The following is a 14,728-nucleotide window of genomic DNA, read 5'->3' as shown; positions in this document are numbered from 1 at the left end:
CCTTGTGTTGTTATAAAAACTGAATGCGGGGGGCGCTAACGAGCAGCGATATGTGAGGACGTGTATGTACAGAGCTCCTGACCGGAGCGAACCTTTTTTAAAAATAATACTTTCATAAAACAACTTCAGACGGACCGTGTTTATCTCTGACAACTGAACAACACCAGTGCATCATACTGACAGCTTCATCTTTTCATAATATACGACTGAACGACTAAATGCCTAAAGGAAAATGCTACAAGAAAGAGGCCTCTGCTAAAGCCTTGGACCCCGCTGAAACCTCGTCACAAATGAGGAATCTTCAGATGAGGGGACTACAGACCTATCTGCTGTCATGGCTGCCATTGCAAGCAGCGAAAACAGGATTTTGGCACGGATAGGCTCAAGTACAGCTGACTTGAACACTAAGATAGACACGCTCCGGGAGGACGTGGCAAAGCAGGAGACCCGCCTGAGCGAGTTGGAGTCCGTCCTGAATACATACTCGGATAGGACGGCTACTACTGAAAACGAGGTCGCCATGCTAAAAGCGGAAGTCTCCTCACTCCACCAGAAAGTGGAAGAAATTGAGTACATGAAAAACGATTTAAAGGAGAGGGGTGGGTCATATAGAGGTACCTTGGTTTGTTTTCTGTTGTTGGCTATATGCAAATAATTTTCATTCTAAGTTCAATCCAATTTATATATATCATGGTTCGCCCTGGTTAGGGCCTGTTAGGAGGATAGGTTAGATGGTTATCTGCAGCACAACGCTAGAAGAGGGGTGTGCAATCTCGACAGGTTCAGTAGATCAGCATAGGGATTTAAGGCTCAGTTTTAGTTTTAGTTCTGTAGTTAGACAGGGACTTTTTCGCGCTTTCTTATTTTTCTTATTTATCCTAGAAGCACAACGTCTGATATACGAAAGTCAGGCCATATTCGTTTTTTGAGTTGGAACATAAAGGGAATCCATAACCCGGTGAAGCGAAGTAGGGTGTTTGCATATATACAAACATTAGGAAGTGTATCATGTTTTTACAGGAGACTCACTTATAATCAAGTGAATGCACAAAGCTAAAGAAAGCTTGGATAGGGCAATTATTCTGTTCAAAAAATGAGGATAGAGCACATGTTACAACTATTTTGATTAGAAAGGGCATCCCATTCATCCCATCACAGACCGTGTGTGATTCCAGGGATAGATATGTTATAGTGACTGGCAAATTGTACGGTACCCAATTAACATTAGCTAGTGTATACGGACCCAACTGGGACGACCCACTTTTTTTTACTAACTTTATAGCAGTATTACCAGATCTCAATAACAACCAATTGATGCTGGGAGGGCGATTTCAACTGTGTTTTACACCCAAAACTAGACAGATCAAATCCCAGACCTAATAGTAAGATCTCAAACTCAAGTGCAGTTATCCAGTCATTTATAGACACATACGCACTTTTTGACCCCTGGAGGAGAGACAACCCAACTACTAGGCAATACTCCTTCTTCTCCCCAGTTCACCACTCTTTTTCCAGGATCGACTTTTTCTTTGTAGATAGCATAACTCTCCCTATGGTCAAGGATAGCCAGTATAATAGCATTGTTATTTCTGACCATGGCCCAGTGCAGCTGGATATATGTTTCCCAGAGTGCATCAGACCCGCCAAACATGGCGGTTTGATCCTCTGTTGTTATCTAGGGACTCTTTCAAGAACTTCATCTCCCAACAAATTGATAGTTTTTTGGAATTCAACCTCACACCAGATATGCCACTAACCACTATGTGGGAGGCTCTTAAGGCCTATCTCAGGGGCCAGATAATATCTTATACAGCTTATGAGAGAAAGAAACGCAAACAATGCTTGAGCGACCTGTCTCACAGCATAGCAGAGGTGGATCGTAAATATGCTGACTCCCCAACGCCTGAGCTCTACAGAGAAAAAATTATTGTTAAAAACTGAATTCGATAACCTCTCCATTAAACAAACAGAACAGTTATTTTTTAAATCAAAACAAAAATTTTACGAACACGGGGAGAAGGCTGGAAAGCTTTTAGCTCACCAAATTAGACAGTCCGCAGCTGTAAGCACTATTCCTGAGATCCGAACAGAACTGGGGGAGAAAACCACTAACGCTAATGCAATAAATGATAAGTTTAAACAATTCTATATGACTCTCTACAGGTCAGAGCCACCAGACAACCCGTCGGATATTATTAAATTCTTGGAAGGGCTGACAAAACAAGATCTTGGGCAATGGTCAACATCACCGATTTCGTTAGCAGGTCGCATTAATATAAAAAAAAATGACAGTTCTACCTAGATTTCTTTATGTGTTTCAGATGATCCCCATATTTATCCCTCTGAAAACATTTAAACAGCTAGATAGACTAATCTCTTCATTTATATGGAACAATTCTTATCCTAGGATGAAAAAAATGTACCTGGAGGTTCCTAAAGATGCTGGTGGGTTAGGATTACCCAATTTTCTTTGGTATTATTGGGCGGCTAACATAGTAAAATTTATTCATTGGATTTACACATATGAGAATAAGCAGGGTCCAGACTGGGTCCACATGGAACTGTTATCCAACCCTCTACCAACACTCACATCATCGTTACCACACAACTGTAATGCACAGTTCACAAACCCAGTTGTTAAAGCCTCACTTAAGATATGGTTACAGTTTAGGAGACATTTTGATTTAAAGCAGTATAGCAGGTATTTCCTGGTAGCAAATAACCATTTCTTTCTTCCATCTGGGTTCGACAATGCATTTCAATATTGGCATAGAAATGGGTTGATATTCTTCTGGGATTTGTACTCTGATTACACGTTTATTTCATTTGAAGAACTTGAAAATGACCACAATATACCCAGATCGCATTATTTTAGGTTTTTTCAGATATGTAGCTTTACCAGAAAAAAGTTTCCCTCATTTCCTTTCATACCACCTAGGAATCATTTAGATGCAATTCTAGAACTGGATCCTTATGAGAAGAAACGTGTATCTGTGATTTACAATATGATAAGGGACTTCAAACCGATATCATGGGATAAAACTAAAATGGCATGGGAAAAAGATTTGGGGGTTGAACTTTCTGAAGATATGTGGCAATATAGTCTAGAACGTATTCATACCTCGTCATTGTGTATACGCCATGGTTTAATTCAATTTAAAGTACTTTATCGCCTGGACTATTCAAGGGATAAATTGTCCAAACTCTTTCCCACCACAGAGCCTGGTTGTCAGAGGTGCAGCTATGTACCCGCCACAATAGGACACATGTTCTGGTCATGCACCTCCCTCAATGACTATTGGAGACAGATATTTGATGTATTTTTCAAAATCTGTGGTCAGACTATAGCACCTGACCATCACACAGCCATCTTTGGCGTACCACCCCCAGGCTGCAAAGTCTCAAATTTACAAACAGATGCTTTAGCATTTGCTTCCCTACTTGTGCAAAGACTCATACTTTGGTATTGGAAATCAAATTCAACCCCGTCATTTCTGCAGTGGTTGAGGGATGTACTATCTTTTCTACCTTTAGAGAAACTGAGATACAAGATATGTAAAGCCCGCAAAAACTTCACACTGACCTGGAGTCCCTTTATAGAATTTGTAGAAGGTTTTCCCTTTCAATGATACGTCTTAACACTACTTGTATTGGATAGTTACAACTACTTATAACATGCTTAAAACATCAATTCACCCATTATATGATGAGAAGTCATTTATTTATGTGTCTACGTTTGTAAGTTGTATGCTTGTTAATGAAAAACTGCAAAATAAAGTTAAAAAAAAAACTGAATGCAGTCAGCTGCTAAAAAACTGTATTTACCATTTTACACAACCCAACTTTTTCGGAATCAAGGTTGTATCATTGCTATTAGGTGGGGAGAGTTAAATGTAAATGTCATATGCGTTACGTTTAGCGCTAAGTATTAAAGTGTTATACAATATCCGGCATATGTTAATGAATATACTGTATGTTACACACATGTAAAACAAAGTCACATCATTTAACTTTATGCAAAGATTATTGTCACTAATTAGAGTAAAATTGTTTAAGATACAATAACACTGACTACATCTTCTCCCCCTACAGATGGCTTTGTGCTCTGATTGGAATAATGGTGGTTGGAATCAGTGTTATATGTGTAAGTATGACGAAGTGTAAAGTCAAATATCATCTTGTGTAATATTTGATCAGCACTGGTAGGAAACTAACCATTTAAAATGAAGCAGAAATCATGATGTTTAAATAAGAATTCTAAAGAGGGTGTGTAAGACAAATGAATAAATCAAAATTTTTAGATTTATCAGCTAGAAGAAATACAACAGTAGATATGCTGAATGTGGATTTGATAGTGCTGTAATATGTACACTGTGTAAAAATGTTTGTTTTATCAAAACCAGGCTATTGTTTTCGTGTACAAAAAGTATTTAGTGGGTTGGAACCACTCTTATGAGATATTGGGCTCTATCTTACATTCGGCGCACAAAAAGTGTCATTGCTGACGCAGTTGCCATTTTCATGCCAATCATACTTTGTGTAAAAAGCAAATGTGCTTACCCCCACCTGCGCACCCCTGGGCGTGTTGGTCTTAATATGAGGTGTGGTCAGGTGCACTGATGGTAGATTGCTATCTTGAGCAGCAGGAAGCGACAGCGCCATAGACCAACAAAAAGCTGGCCTAAATTCCAAAGTATTTCCTGCTATTTAAAGGGCACATTAGATGCTCCTACACCGTTCATACACTCTGATTTTATGATTTGAGGGGCTGCTTTCAGTTATTTTAATCATTTCCATGAAAACAGTCATGTTACTGTGACAAATACCATGGCACATTTAATCAGCAAAACTAAAAGCTGTAGTTTTAACCTTTCCAAAGGAAACCAGTCAGGACTTTTTAATAATCAATGAAGTTTATCAGCTGTTCCTCGTGCGCAAATGCTCATGTTAATGTAGAGATACACACATCATTTCTGCTGCTGGAGGATCGCTGCAGGTAATGTCATTAATATTTTCCACATTAAAGACGTATTTCTCCCCTCTCATCCCACCGTTATTGATCAGGATGAGACTTTTTATGACCCGTCCCGCCTGATCCACAGACTGAGATCTGCACACACAGAGACACAGCAGCGCTCCTCCTCCTCCTCCTCAGTTAAATATCAGATTATATTTTCGTATGCAGTCAAACAGAGTTGTTGATGGGACAGATGATTGTGAAATGGCAGGGCAGAGGGTCCAGCAGCCGAGGATCACATCCCTGTCCCTCAGCGAAGACGAGTGCCACTGGTTAATATGTGCAGGCCATGACGCACCTGGCTCTTAAAGGGAACCGGAGACGACACTCGGATTGGTTTGATTTATGTTCCGCCCAAATCACATCCATGACTTATTCAGAGTCTAAATATCACCTCTTTGCGCCGTGTGCCACACTTTGCGCCCAGATTATCCTCTGTTTAACCAGCAAAATGGACCTGGACACGCCCTAAACACACTAGCACGCTGCACTTTAGACCGTCAAAATAGGGCCCATTATTTGTAACGGTAAAAAACATTGATATTGTTCAAATTGTTTAGATTTTCCCTCAGATTTATATGTAATTTCTCTCCAAACTTAATTCTGCCAATGGGGAGTTCACAATGAATTTGACACTAAAATAAAAAAATTGCCAGCATCACTTCTCAGACAAAGGTCTTTGTTGTTTACACTCACATACAAAATACATACATACTCTTGTCTGTCTGTTCTAGGTTCCATTTGCCACTAACATCTATGGTCTGATTCTTCCAAATTTTGGGGTTGGTTTTGCAATTGGTAAGTCTGCAAAATTGAATACTTAAAAAAATGCTAAAATATATAACTATTTTCTATTTTGTAAGATCTTTATACATGAATTGTGGCTTGTTACAGGCATGGTGGACGCCTCTATGATGCCTATAATGGGTTACCTGGTGGACTTGCGGCATGTGTCTGTTTATGGAAGTGTGTATGCAATCGCTGATGTGGCTTTCTGCATGGGATTTGCTTTAGGTAAGCAGGAATCAGAAACACAATACCTTAAGAAAGATCTTTACTGACTGATTTTTTTTGCACTGTTTTACTTTGTTTATATGTGGTGGACCCTGCCTAGCTTCAAACAGTGTTCTGGGACCTTATTTTCCTCTGAGAACAGCTTGTTTATTCACTTTTGGAACAAAGTTTGTATTATTACCTCATTAATATTGTAAATATTAATTAATTCTGAGTTTGAATTTCTTCTCTAAAACGACATAGTGCATTTTGTCTCATGTATTTCACGCATTATTACCAATAAAAACTAAAAAACGAATTAATTAAATTAAATTAAATTAAAGAAACTACTTATGTTTCCAAGTAATCTCTCTGGTTTTCTATGTTTGAGTGTTTACAAGAAACAAGAAAACCACTAACCATTAGCCATGGTTCATAGTTATTTTAAACTGCCGTCTCTGTTTCCAGATATTGTCTAGCACCTTTAAAATTTAGTTTAACCTAACATAACCACAAAATTAGATAATATGAGGTTTTTGCAGCCCTGATTCATTATTATGCTTAAAATGCAGTAGGGTTAAAAGTTCTGAGGCCATGCGTCTTTGTGAGGAGGGATGCATACTGCAGTAGGATAATTAGCCCAATCATTCTGTGTCACATTCTGTGATTTCCAGAAATTCATGGACATTTTTCAAAGATTCAACTTTTCACTGAAATTGTTAAGCTGGTACTTGGATCATTTTTAATGATAGTAAATTAACCAAAAGAGGAAACATGCATTTGCATGTTTCAGTGCTCATTTTATAGTTATTCAGTTTGAAATACCAGACCAATTATTGATTATTTGCCTTTGATGTTTAGTTTTACATCACATATTTCTACAAAAAAAAAGGTGGTTCATATAAGCCTGCTTCATGGTTATTATTCTGAAATCACAATAGGTGTTTCCAGCCAGTGGTTCTGGTAGTTGGTGTCTAGGTTAAAGTAATGTTAGCATGGCCTTAACTAGAAACAAGTGACATCTTGTAGCACTAATTTGTGGTTATAGCACAGAAAGCACCATATGTGTTTCCATGTAAGAAAGCACAGCACTTGAATATCTTCTGATTCATGTATTTGAACATATCATCAGTGTTGTATCCGGGAGTGATTGGGTGATTCAGGTGGTGCTACAGGGGACCCGATCAAGGTTGATCAAGCCTTAACCTGTGCTCAAGTTGCATTCTGCTGACCACAAGTGTCATCCATTTCAGTCAGAGCCATAAAGACACTTACTATAGGCTTTGCTGAGGGGATGGCTTGCAAACCTGTACTACCCACCGCCACTGGATTGCACCTGGTCCTCAACTCGTTCCTGCAACTGTCCTCCACCATCTCCCTCTTCCTCTCTTGTGCTTCCGCAATTCTTTCTTCCGTGGGCACAGTTAGCTTCACGTGTGTCGTCAGAGACCAGGATAATGTCTTGTCTCTATGAGGACTGGATGATGTGTGGTGAAATTTTCCGCTGCCTATCCAGGTAAACTGACATCACCCAGCCTGGTGCCTTGTAAAGCTAACAACCAGAACAATCTTTGGGTCTTTGTTTTGGTTGCTCTCCTTTATTGACTAATGCAAAAGTCTAGGCCACGGTTGCCCAAACTTTTTCCATGGAAGGGCCCAAACCTAAACTTAATGGTGGACTATGGGCCAAAAGCAAGCACCTATTGTGTTGTATTGTTAAGATGTGAATTGGTAACATTACTATACGGAAGCCCAGAGAGGCAAATGAGAAAAACAATTGGTGATCTGTTCGGTGTGATTGTTTTTTCTCCTGTATTTGTGACTTAAGAAGAGGTGAAAAAAAATTGTCAGAATAGGTTTTAGAAGTTCCTTAAATGTTCTTTCAGTTGCCTCTCAGCTCTTCTGTAGTACTAGCATCCCAGGTTCCCTTAATTGTTTGTGATAGCAACCCTTGCCCAGTGCCTCATAGCAGCTGCTCTAGATATATTAAAGGGTTCCTCTCTTGGAACATACGGGGCATGCCAGTGTTTCGACAGGTGAACTGATTGGATAGGCAGAGTATATCGTAGAACCCCTGATTCAACAGCTTGATCCTCTGAGGGTTCCACTTCCAGATGTCTTGCTAGGTGACATTCCATTCCATCGTCTGTTCCCACTTCATCAGGCCCCCTGTTGACATGGCATGGACACTACCCTGCTTGCTCGCTCCTCCCTGCGCCAGCTTCCACCTCTCCTTCTTACTTGCAGTGTCTTCAGGTTAATGTTAAACTCCTGAGTCCAGCCCTGCTCTGTGCTACACTCCCAAGAAGGACCTTGTGCTTCAACTGAGCTTCTGCCTGTTGGACTTGCCTTGGCCACCCTCCACTTCCTCCCTCCTCAAGGCAGTCTCTGCCCCAGCGGGGTTGGAATATTGCCTCCTAAAATTTGTAACAAAATACTATCCCACATCCATATTACCCAAAATAAACGAACCAATTGCAAAGATCTTAAAATACAATAAGCCTTTTGTTTGTAGCCTGATACATTATTATTCAGAGCAGATTAGCCTTTTGTTACACCATTATTAAGTTACTGGTAAGATTACACAACAGCCTATCTATTATTTCCCTGTTGCAGATATTAAACTTCAATATTACCCTCTCATGATTACCAAAAAAATGACTAGGTTACCACCCTGACGTTTCTCTGTTGTTACCACTATATCCTTTATATTGGTGTAGAGCTGCAATGGAAAGTGCTGCCCTCAGTCAAACAAAAACAAATGAAACCAGTATGTCATCTGTCCTGTATTGATTTAGGTCCATCTATCGGAGGATCCATCGCTGAGAGTATTGGCTTTCCCTGGGTGATGACCATAATTGGAATCGTGGATATTTTCTTTGCTCCTCTTTGCATCTTCCTCAGGAATCCACCAGGACAAGAAGAAAAAATAGTAAGATTCAAAGCACACTCAAATACAGTCAGCCAACTCCAACTTAAACACAAAGAAATACAGAAGCACTGGAAAACAACAAACAACTTTTCTCGGATGGCTTTGCTTGATAATGAATTGCTCCAATGAATTGCCCCCCCCCCCCCCCCCCCTTTTTTTGTGCATTGCATTTAAACCTGAGTGACATCATTCTGAAGAGTAGTTCTAAAAAATCTAGAATAGGTGCCTGAAAAATCAAACCAAAGTCACACACTACACACACTCTACAGAAGTAGAGATATTTTTATTTTTTTCATAACAGACATGGATAGTCTGTGAGTGAGTAACATTGCTTACACCAGGACTACCTACAGCAATGAAAGTTTAGGTATTTCTATTGATATTTTGGGGAAATGATTTAAAAAACTTAAACTTAACTTACTTTATTTTCAACTTCTTAAATTTTAATAAAATTCACTAAAGGCCTTTGCCATACCAACCTGCATTAAAGAAAACAGGAAGAAATTAAAAACAGGAAGTATACCAACTTTGTGAACCATGGAAAATTATCTAATACAACTAAAAGATTTTATTTATTTAAATATACCAACCTCATCATCAGACAATAATGATAGGCTTTGTTAAATAAAAAATGTAAAAAATTATCTCCAATGCCAATAATTTGCAATTGAATTAAGTTCAGTGCTTGTTATTGAGCTTATCTCATTTATGTATTATGTATTTATTCATGTCTCTTTTTCTGAGGTGAGATATGAGAAAATCAAGATAAGTGGTATGTCAGATTTAATGACATCAGTTAGACACAATGCGGAGACAGTTGAGGTATAAGCTACATAGAACCATTTAATCATGGATACTGTAGTTAAATCCATTAAAATATGTGGTGCATGCACAGTTGGAACTCCTGAGTAACTTCTAGTGGAATCTCAAAGGCAATAGTGGAAAAAGGAGTTTCTCCAAGGTCTATTGTGTGTATCATGTCTAAATACATTCTTAACCCATACAAATGACTGAAGAAAAGGAGTTGCCAAGTTGTCTGCTGTGGATGAATGCATTTTGACATTTCCTTTAAGGGCTTCACAGAAACACATAATGTCATGTTGACAGGTTTTAGTGACTGTAGAAAAAACATGAATTTCCTCATCATTGGACATCAATGTTGCATGCTTGTGGCTAAACCTCCTCATCCTGCAGTTCTATCCAGGGCAGGCATCCTTATGATCATTTCTTTAGCCCCATTCATACATGCACTGCAATTCTGGATTTATCCAGAATTTACCCAGAGGAGCTGCATGTGTGAACACAAATGTCTGCATTATTTGCCCCAGATTTACCCTGCCAGCTCCCTTATCCTCAATCTGGGTGAGTCACGTGTGAATAGAGCAGACAATTGTCCAGAGTGAATTCATAGTGAGCGAGTGGGCGTGTCGACAACGTGTAATCTTCCATGTTAGTGTTGGTTTAAACAGCTGTAACACATACTTAAACGTACACCAGGACATACAAAAAGGTCGGCAAAACATCTGCCCAGAATATTTCCCCACATGGTCTCTCACTCTTCCATATGGCCCGTTCACGCTGCTGCCGGACACAGATCTTCATGCAGAGAGTATAGCTACTTTGTACTCTTCTGTGCTTGTCTGTACATTACTTTGCACTCTTTTGTTGATATTGCAGATACATCCAAATGCACGTAGTGTTGATATCAACACAAAAACATTCATCATTATGAAGCAGTCTGTAGCCTCCTTCATCATTATGAAGCAGTCTGTAGCCTCCTACCCAGGCACCGCCCCTCGCCCGAACCACACAGAATATTTCCAACATGTGTGAGCATGTCTGACATGGACAATCTCCTGTTGTGTGCTGCATGTGTGAACAAGCAAATGTGGACAATATCCTGATCTGATTCTCTGGATACTGTCCAGAGTTCATATGTGAAAGGGGCTTTTGTTTCCATGCAGCATCTGCTTATGATTCATCACCCCTCTTCTCCATTCCATCTTGTGTGTAGTTACTCCCATCCGTTCAGCTCATCTGCTATCTCCCAATCAATATTTGCCTTATTTTACTCCGACATTTGACAAGCTTCCACTAGGAATTCTCTTCTCTGTCAGATCAGGATTGTTCTGATTCTGACCTTATGAAGTGAATAGGGCATTGGTCAGATGTAACCAATCCATATTAAATCCCCCCACTAACAGTAAGGGACAGCTGCAGTAAGCTGCTTTCTTGAATTTACCACTAGAAGTTTTCAAATCTCACATGTAGGGGCTTTAATGGCAACTGCAATAAATGTATTATTTCAACATGACTTTTAAAGGAACAGTTCACCAAAAAAGTAAAATTCATTATCTCCTCCCCTCCATGCTGATTGAAAGTCAGGTGAAGTTTTGTAGTCCACAAAACATTTCTAGAGCTTCACAGCAAAACAGTGTTGCAGCATTCTCCTAAACAACTGAAGTAGCTGGGGACTTGTTTTAAAACGGAAAAAACAACCAAAACAAACATCAAATGTCTCCATACAGCTCGTCTGGTGTAATCCTAGTCTCCAGAAGCCCCGAGATCACAAACTGATTTCAAAGGATGTTATTTAAACCCTTTTTAAGCCTTAATCTTAACTGTAACCCCTAAACTAATAGCGCACACCCAATCTGAAGTGAGTGCACCAGCTTGACTGCATCTGAAATGTTTTGTGGACCACAAAACTTTACCATCTTTTCTTTTCTTCTCACCTTCACTGAACCTTATTACCTTAGCATAATTATAGAATTATCTGAATACCTGAACTGAACCTTCTCAAATCAGGAACATAAACTGTAACAACTTTAAACATTTGCTAAGGTGACTTTGACACATGTTATGGCAGAAACAGAACTTTACAACAATTGTCTTTTCAGGCCATTTTGATGGACTCCAGCTGTTCAATGAAGATACGGTCCTACTCCACAACAGGGACGTACTACCAGGGTGGAGACATGGAGCCAGAATATGATGAATATAATTAACAGGACACCAGCCATGCAGGTTAACCCTTCAGAGGATCTATTTTGTTGTACAAAAGAAAAGGAACAGCAGAAAAAAAAACACAGCATTGAAAAAAACACCCAAGATATTTCCATGTTCAGCGTTCAGTCTTCACTGTTCAGTGTCCTCTAAGGGGTTGTACTGGAGTAAACCAAAGTTCTTTTTGACCTGTGGTTGCAGGCACATTGTGTGAGAGATATTGTGTAGCCAACAGCCTTATTCAGTAGAGAGATGTGTCAAAAAGCACTTTTTAGGTAGTAGGAGGGTGCTGAGCAACAAGTACGCTTTGCTGGTTTATTTGGTATACAGATCTGTCTTAACTTATGTGTCAGCCATTAAAAGTCTCATTTTTATCTACTGTATGTTCATGATACTGTCCATAGTATTATTACAAACCTTGGTGTGTAAGTTGGTATTGTATTTGTAAGGTATGCCATGAAACTGTTGTTTGTTGAAATTCCCAGAAGATTTGTCAGCTGGGTTGATGTTTTTTGTTTAAATTGATACTAAAGTGCATACTTACGACTTAAACAGCCCCAACCAACTGTTCTGGCTGAACTGCACGAGGAAGTCAACACATTTGAGCTGCTTCAGACAGGGATGAGGAATGTTTTCTAATACACTCCTTATAATCACAGAGCTATGTGTTTTTGTTGTTGTTGTTGTTGTTTTGTTTTTTGTTTTTTACATTTTGGCAGCTTCAGAGAGAGCAATCATATAAAGCTGTTTGTTGTATTTTTAATTTAATAATCCATTAATACTGTACATTTTCAAATAGTGGTCCTTTATGCCTTTTAACTTATGTTACCTTGATTTATTCATTATACTGTATTCATTATATCAATACAACAGGTACCCTCACCACTCTGCAGAGATTCCCTTTTTAACAGAAATACTGTTTATATTCACGTATTAATTTCAGTCACTTCCACTTTGATGTTTGCTAAAAACAATGTTAAGCTACAAAGAATGAAATTCAAGACATTCCATTTATTGTTAGCAGGTGCGGAGTATTTTCCCAGTGGGCGGGCCTTGTATGGCCCGGCAATATAGCCTATGTACATTCAGGTAGGTAGTCTGGCTGTTTCTCGCAGCGCATTTCTCCACACTGGTCAATTCTCCTACTCTTTTCTAATCACACATAGAGCTGATCTTTATATTTACCTCGTGAATTTGAAACGTATAGCCTTTCATGTGTTCCTGGATAGTGGGATGTTACATCTTCTGCAACAAAGAAGCTAAAGGATTATAGACTTGTGTGATAATCTGTGGGGAGGTATTTTTTGATGCCTGCAGCCTGTGTCTGTGTGTGTGTCTGCTCATCTCTGAGGAATAAATACGTAAGAACACAATCAAAAACAACAGTTATACTATTTCTAATAGTGTTTTGTTTCAGTGTGTTTTCTTGCTAATTGCATTAGCAGTAACCATGGAAAATACAACAGATCCCAAAACAATCGCTGATTGCAAGCTTCAGCGCTCTTCATGGGGCTGCCACCTACTGTGTGTCCCTAGCATGATATGGAGAAAAAATGAAAAAAAAAAAAAGACAAAAAACACGAAAGAGTAAAATGTAAAAGTGCCAATACTGTGTAATAGTCAGTTCTGGCCCACTTCAAGAGTCCCGCTGTACATTTAACCATTTCCAAGGTTCAACTGGTCAGACTCAGTGCACAATCGGTTTACAGAAGTTAATGCTTAATTTTATCTAGTGTTTTTTTTTCCAACTTCAGCTCTAAATGAGTAAAATAAACATGTAAATTTGATTTTCTTCTAGACTCCTCAACAATTCTTTTTCACATTATAGTCTACAAGGCATGTATAGCCCATCAAAAACACTGATTTGTTAAATACTACTACTTTTACTCTGCAAGTGAACATGGCATTGAAAAAGAAAGGAAAAAGATGGAGTAGCGTGCAGAAATTTGCCAGTCAGCCCCTTATTGTTAATCTTTAAATGTGAACGATGCAACATCGATGTGACAAACATGACATGACTCTGTTGTACTAATGAAGTATACTGGAAATATGAGTGTTGTAGTTGATGACATGTAATTCAATCCCTCCTAAATGTTTTTTTTTTATTTTACTTCATTGGTGACTAACTTTTAATTGTTCATACTGGCCACATTCACTTACTTCGGACTAGGCCATGATTTGAATACCGGCCTCAAGAATTTACAAGTTTGTCTCTCTGTGGAGTATCATTAAAAAAAAAAAAAAAAAAAAATTAAAAAAACTGTTCCATTTCATGTCACATTTCCCATGGATACTGCTGCTGGAAAACAGATATAGAAACCCTATGCCCTGTTTCCATGTAGTACAAAAACTTACTCACCCCCAGAAGAAAAAGCTTCAAACCATATTTGTACTTTCACAATTTGGTATTACAGCATGGACCTAGTAATATATTATACCTAATAAAGTTTGAATGGTTTGCAATGGATGATTTAAATAAGTAAAACGCTCCCACATAATCTTTCACAATAACTCCATCTCTCCGATAAGCTTCTTATTGTTCATGAATGTATTCCAGCTTTAATATAATAATTTACCACTTCCTCAACAAACATATTTGAATCAGTGCAGCATTATATTTAGATGCTTGAAGCCTGCAAACCATGTCTTTTTTTGTAAAGCAATTTACTGTATATTCCAGCAGAGCAGGGCTATAAAATGGTGATAGCTTTTTCTGTGTTGGACTGTCAAGCTCTCCTTTCCCTCAAAAGCCAGATTTGTCAAGTTGGTTTGCTATTGGT

General features: G+C 38.8%; 1 protein-coding gene across 1 annotated transcript in view; it reads left to right on the top strand.

Annotated features, from left to right (window-relative positions):
* The window catches only part of slc18a2 (solute carrier family 18 member 2), a 106,537-nt gene extending 94,587 nt beyond the window's left edge, over nucleotides 1-11,950 (top strand). The window contains exons 11-15 of the mRNA XM_073482487.1: nucleotides 4,093-4,144; nucleotides 5,752-5,815; nucleotides 5,912-6,031; nucleotides 8,809-8,942; nucleotides 11,843-11,950. Of these exons, the coding sequence (XP_073338588.1) occupies nucleotides 4,093-4,144; nucleotides 5,752-5,815; nucleotides 5,912-6,031; nucleotides 8,809-8,942; nucleotides 11,843-11,950 (478 nt within the window). The remainder of the gene's footprint in view (nucleotides 1-4,092; nucleotides 4,145-5,751; nucleotides 5,816-5,911; nucleotides 6,032-8,808; nucleotides 8,943-11,842) is intronic.
* The last annotated feature ends 2,778 nt before the right edge of the window (nucleotides 11,951-14,728 follow it).

The sequence above is a fragment of the Pagrus major genome, chromosome 15, assembly GCF_040436345.1.
Source record: "Pagrus major chromosome 15, Pma_NU_1.0".
In the NCBI taxonomy this organism is placed as follows: Eukaryota; Metazoa; Chordata; class Actinopteri; order Spariformes; family Sparidae; genus Pagrus; species Pagrus major.
This window is presented reverse-complemented; position numbering and strand designations above follow the sequence as displayed.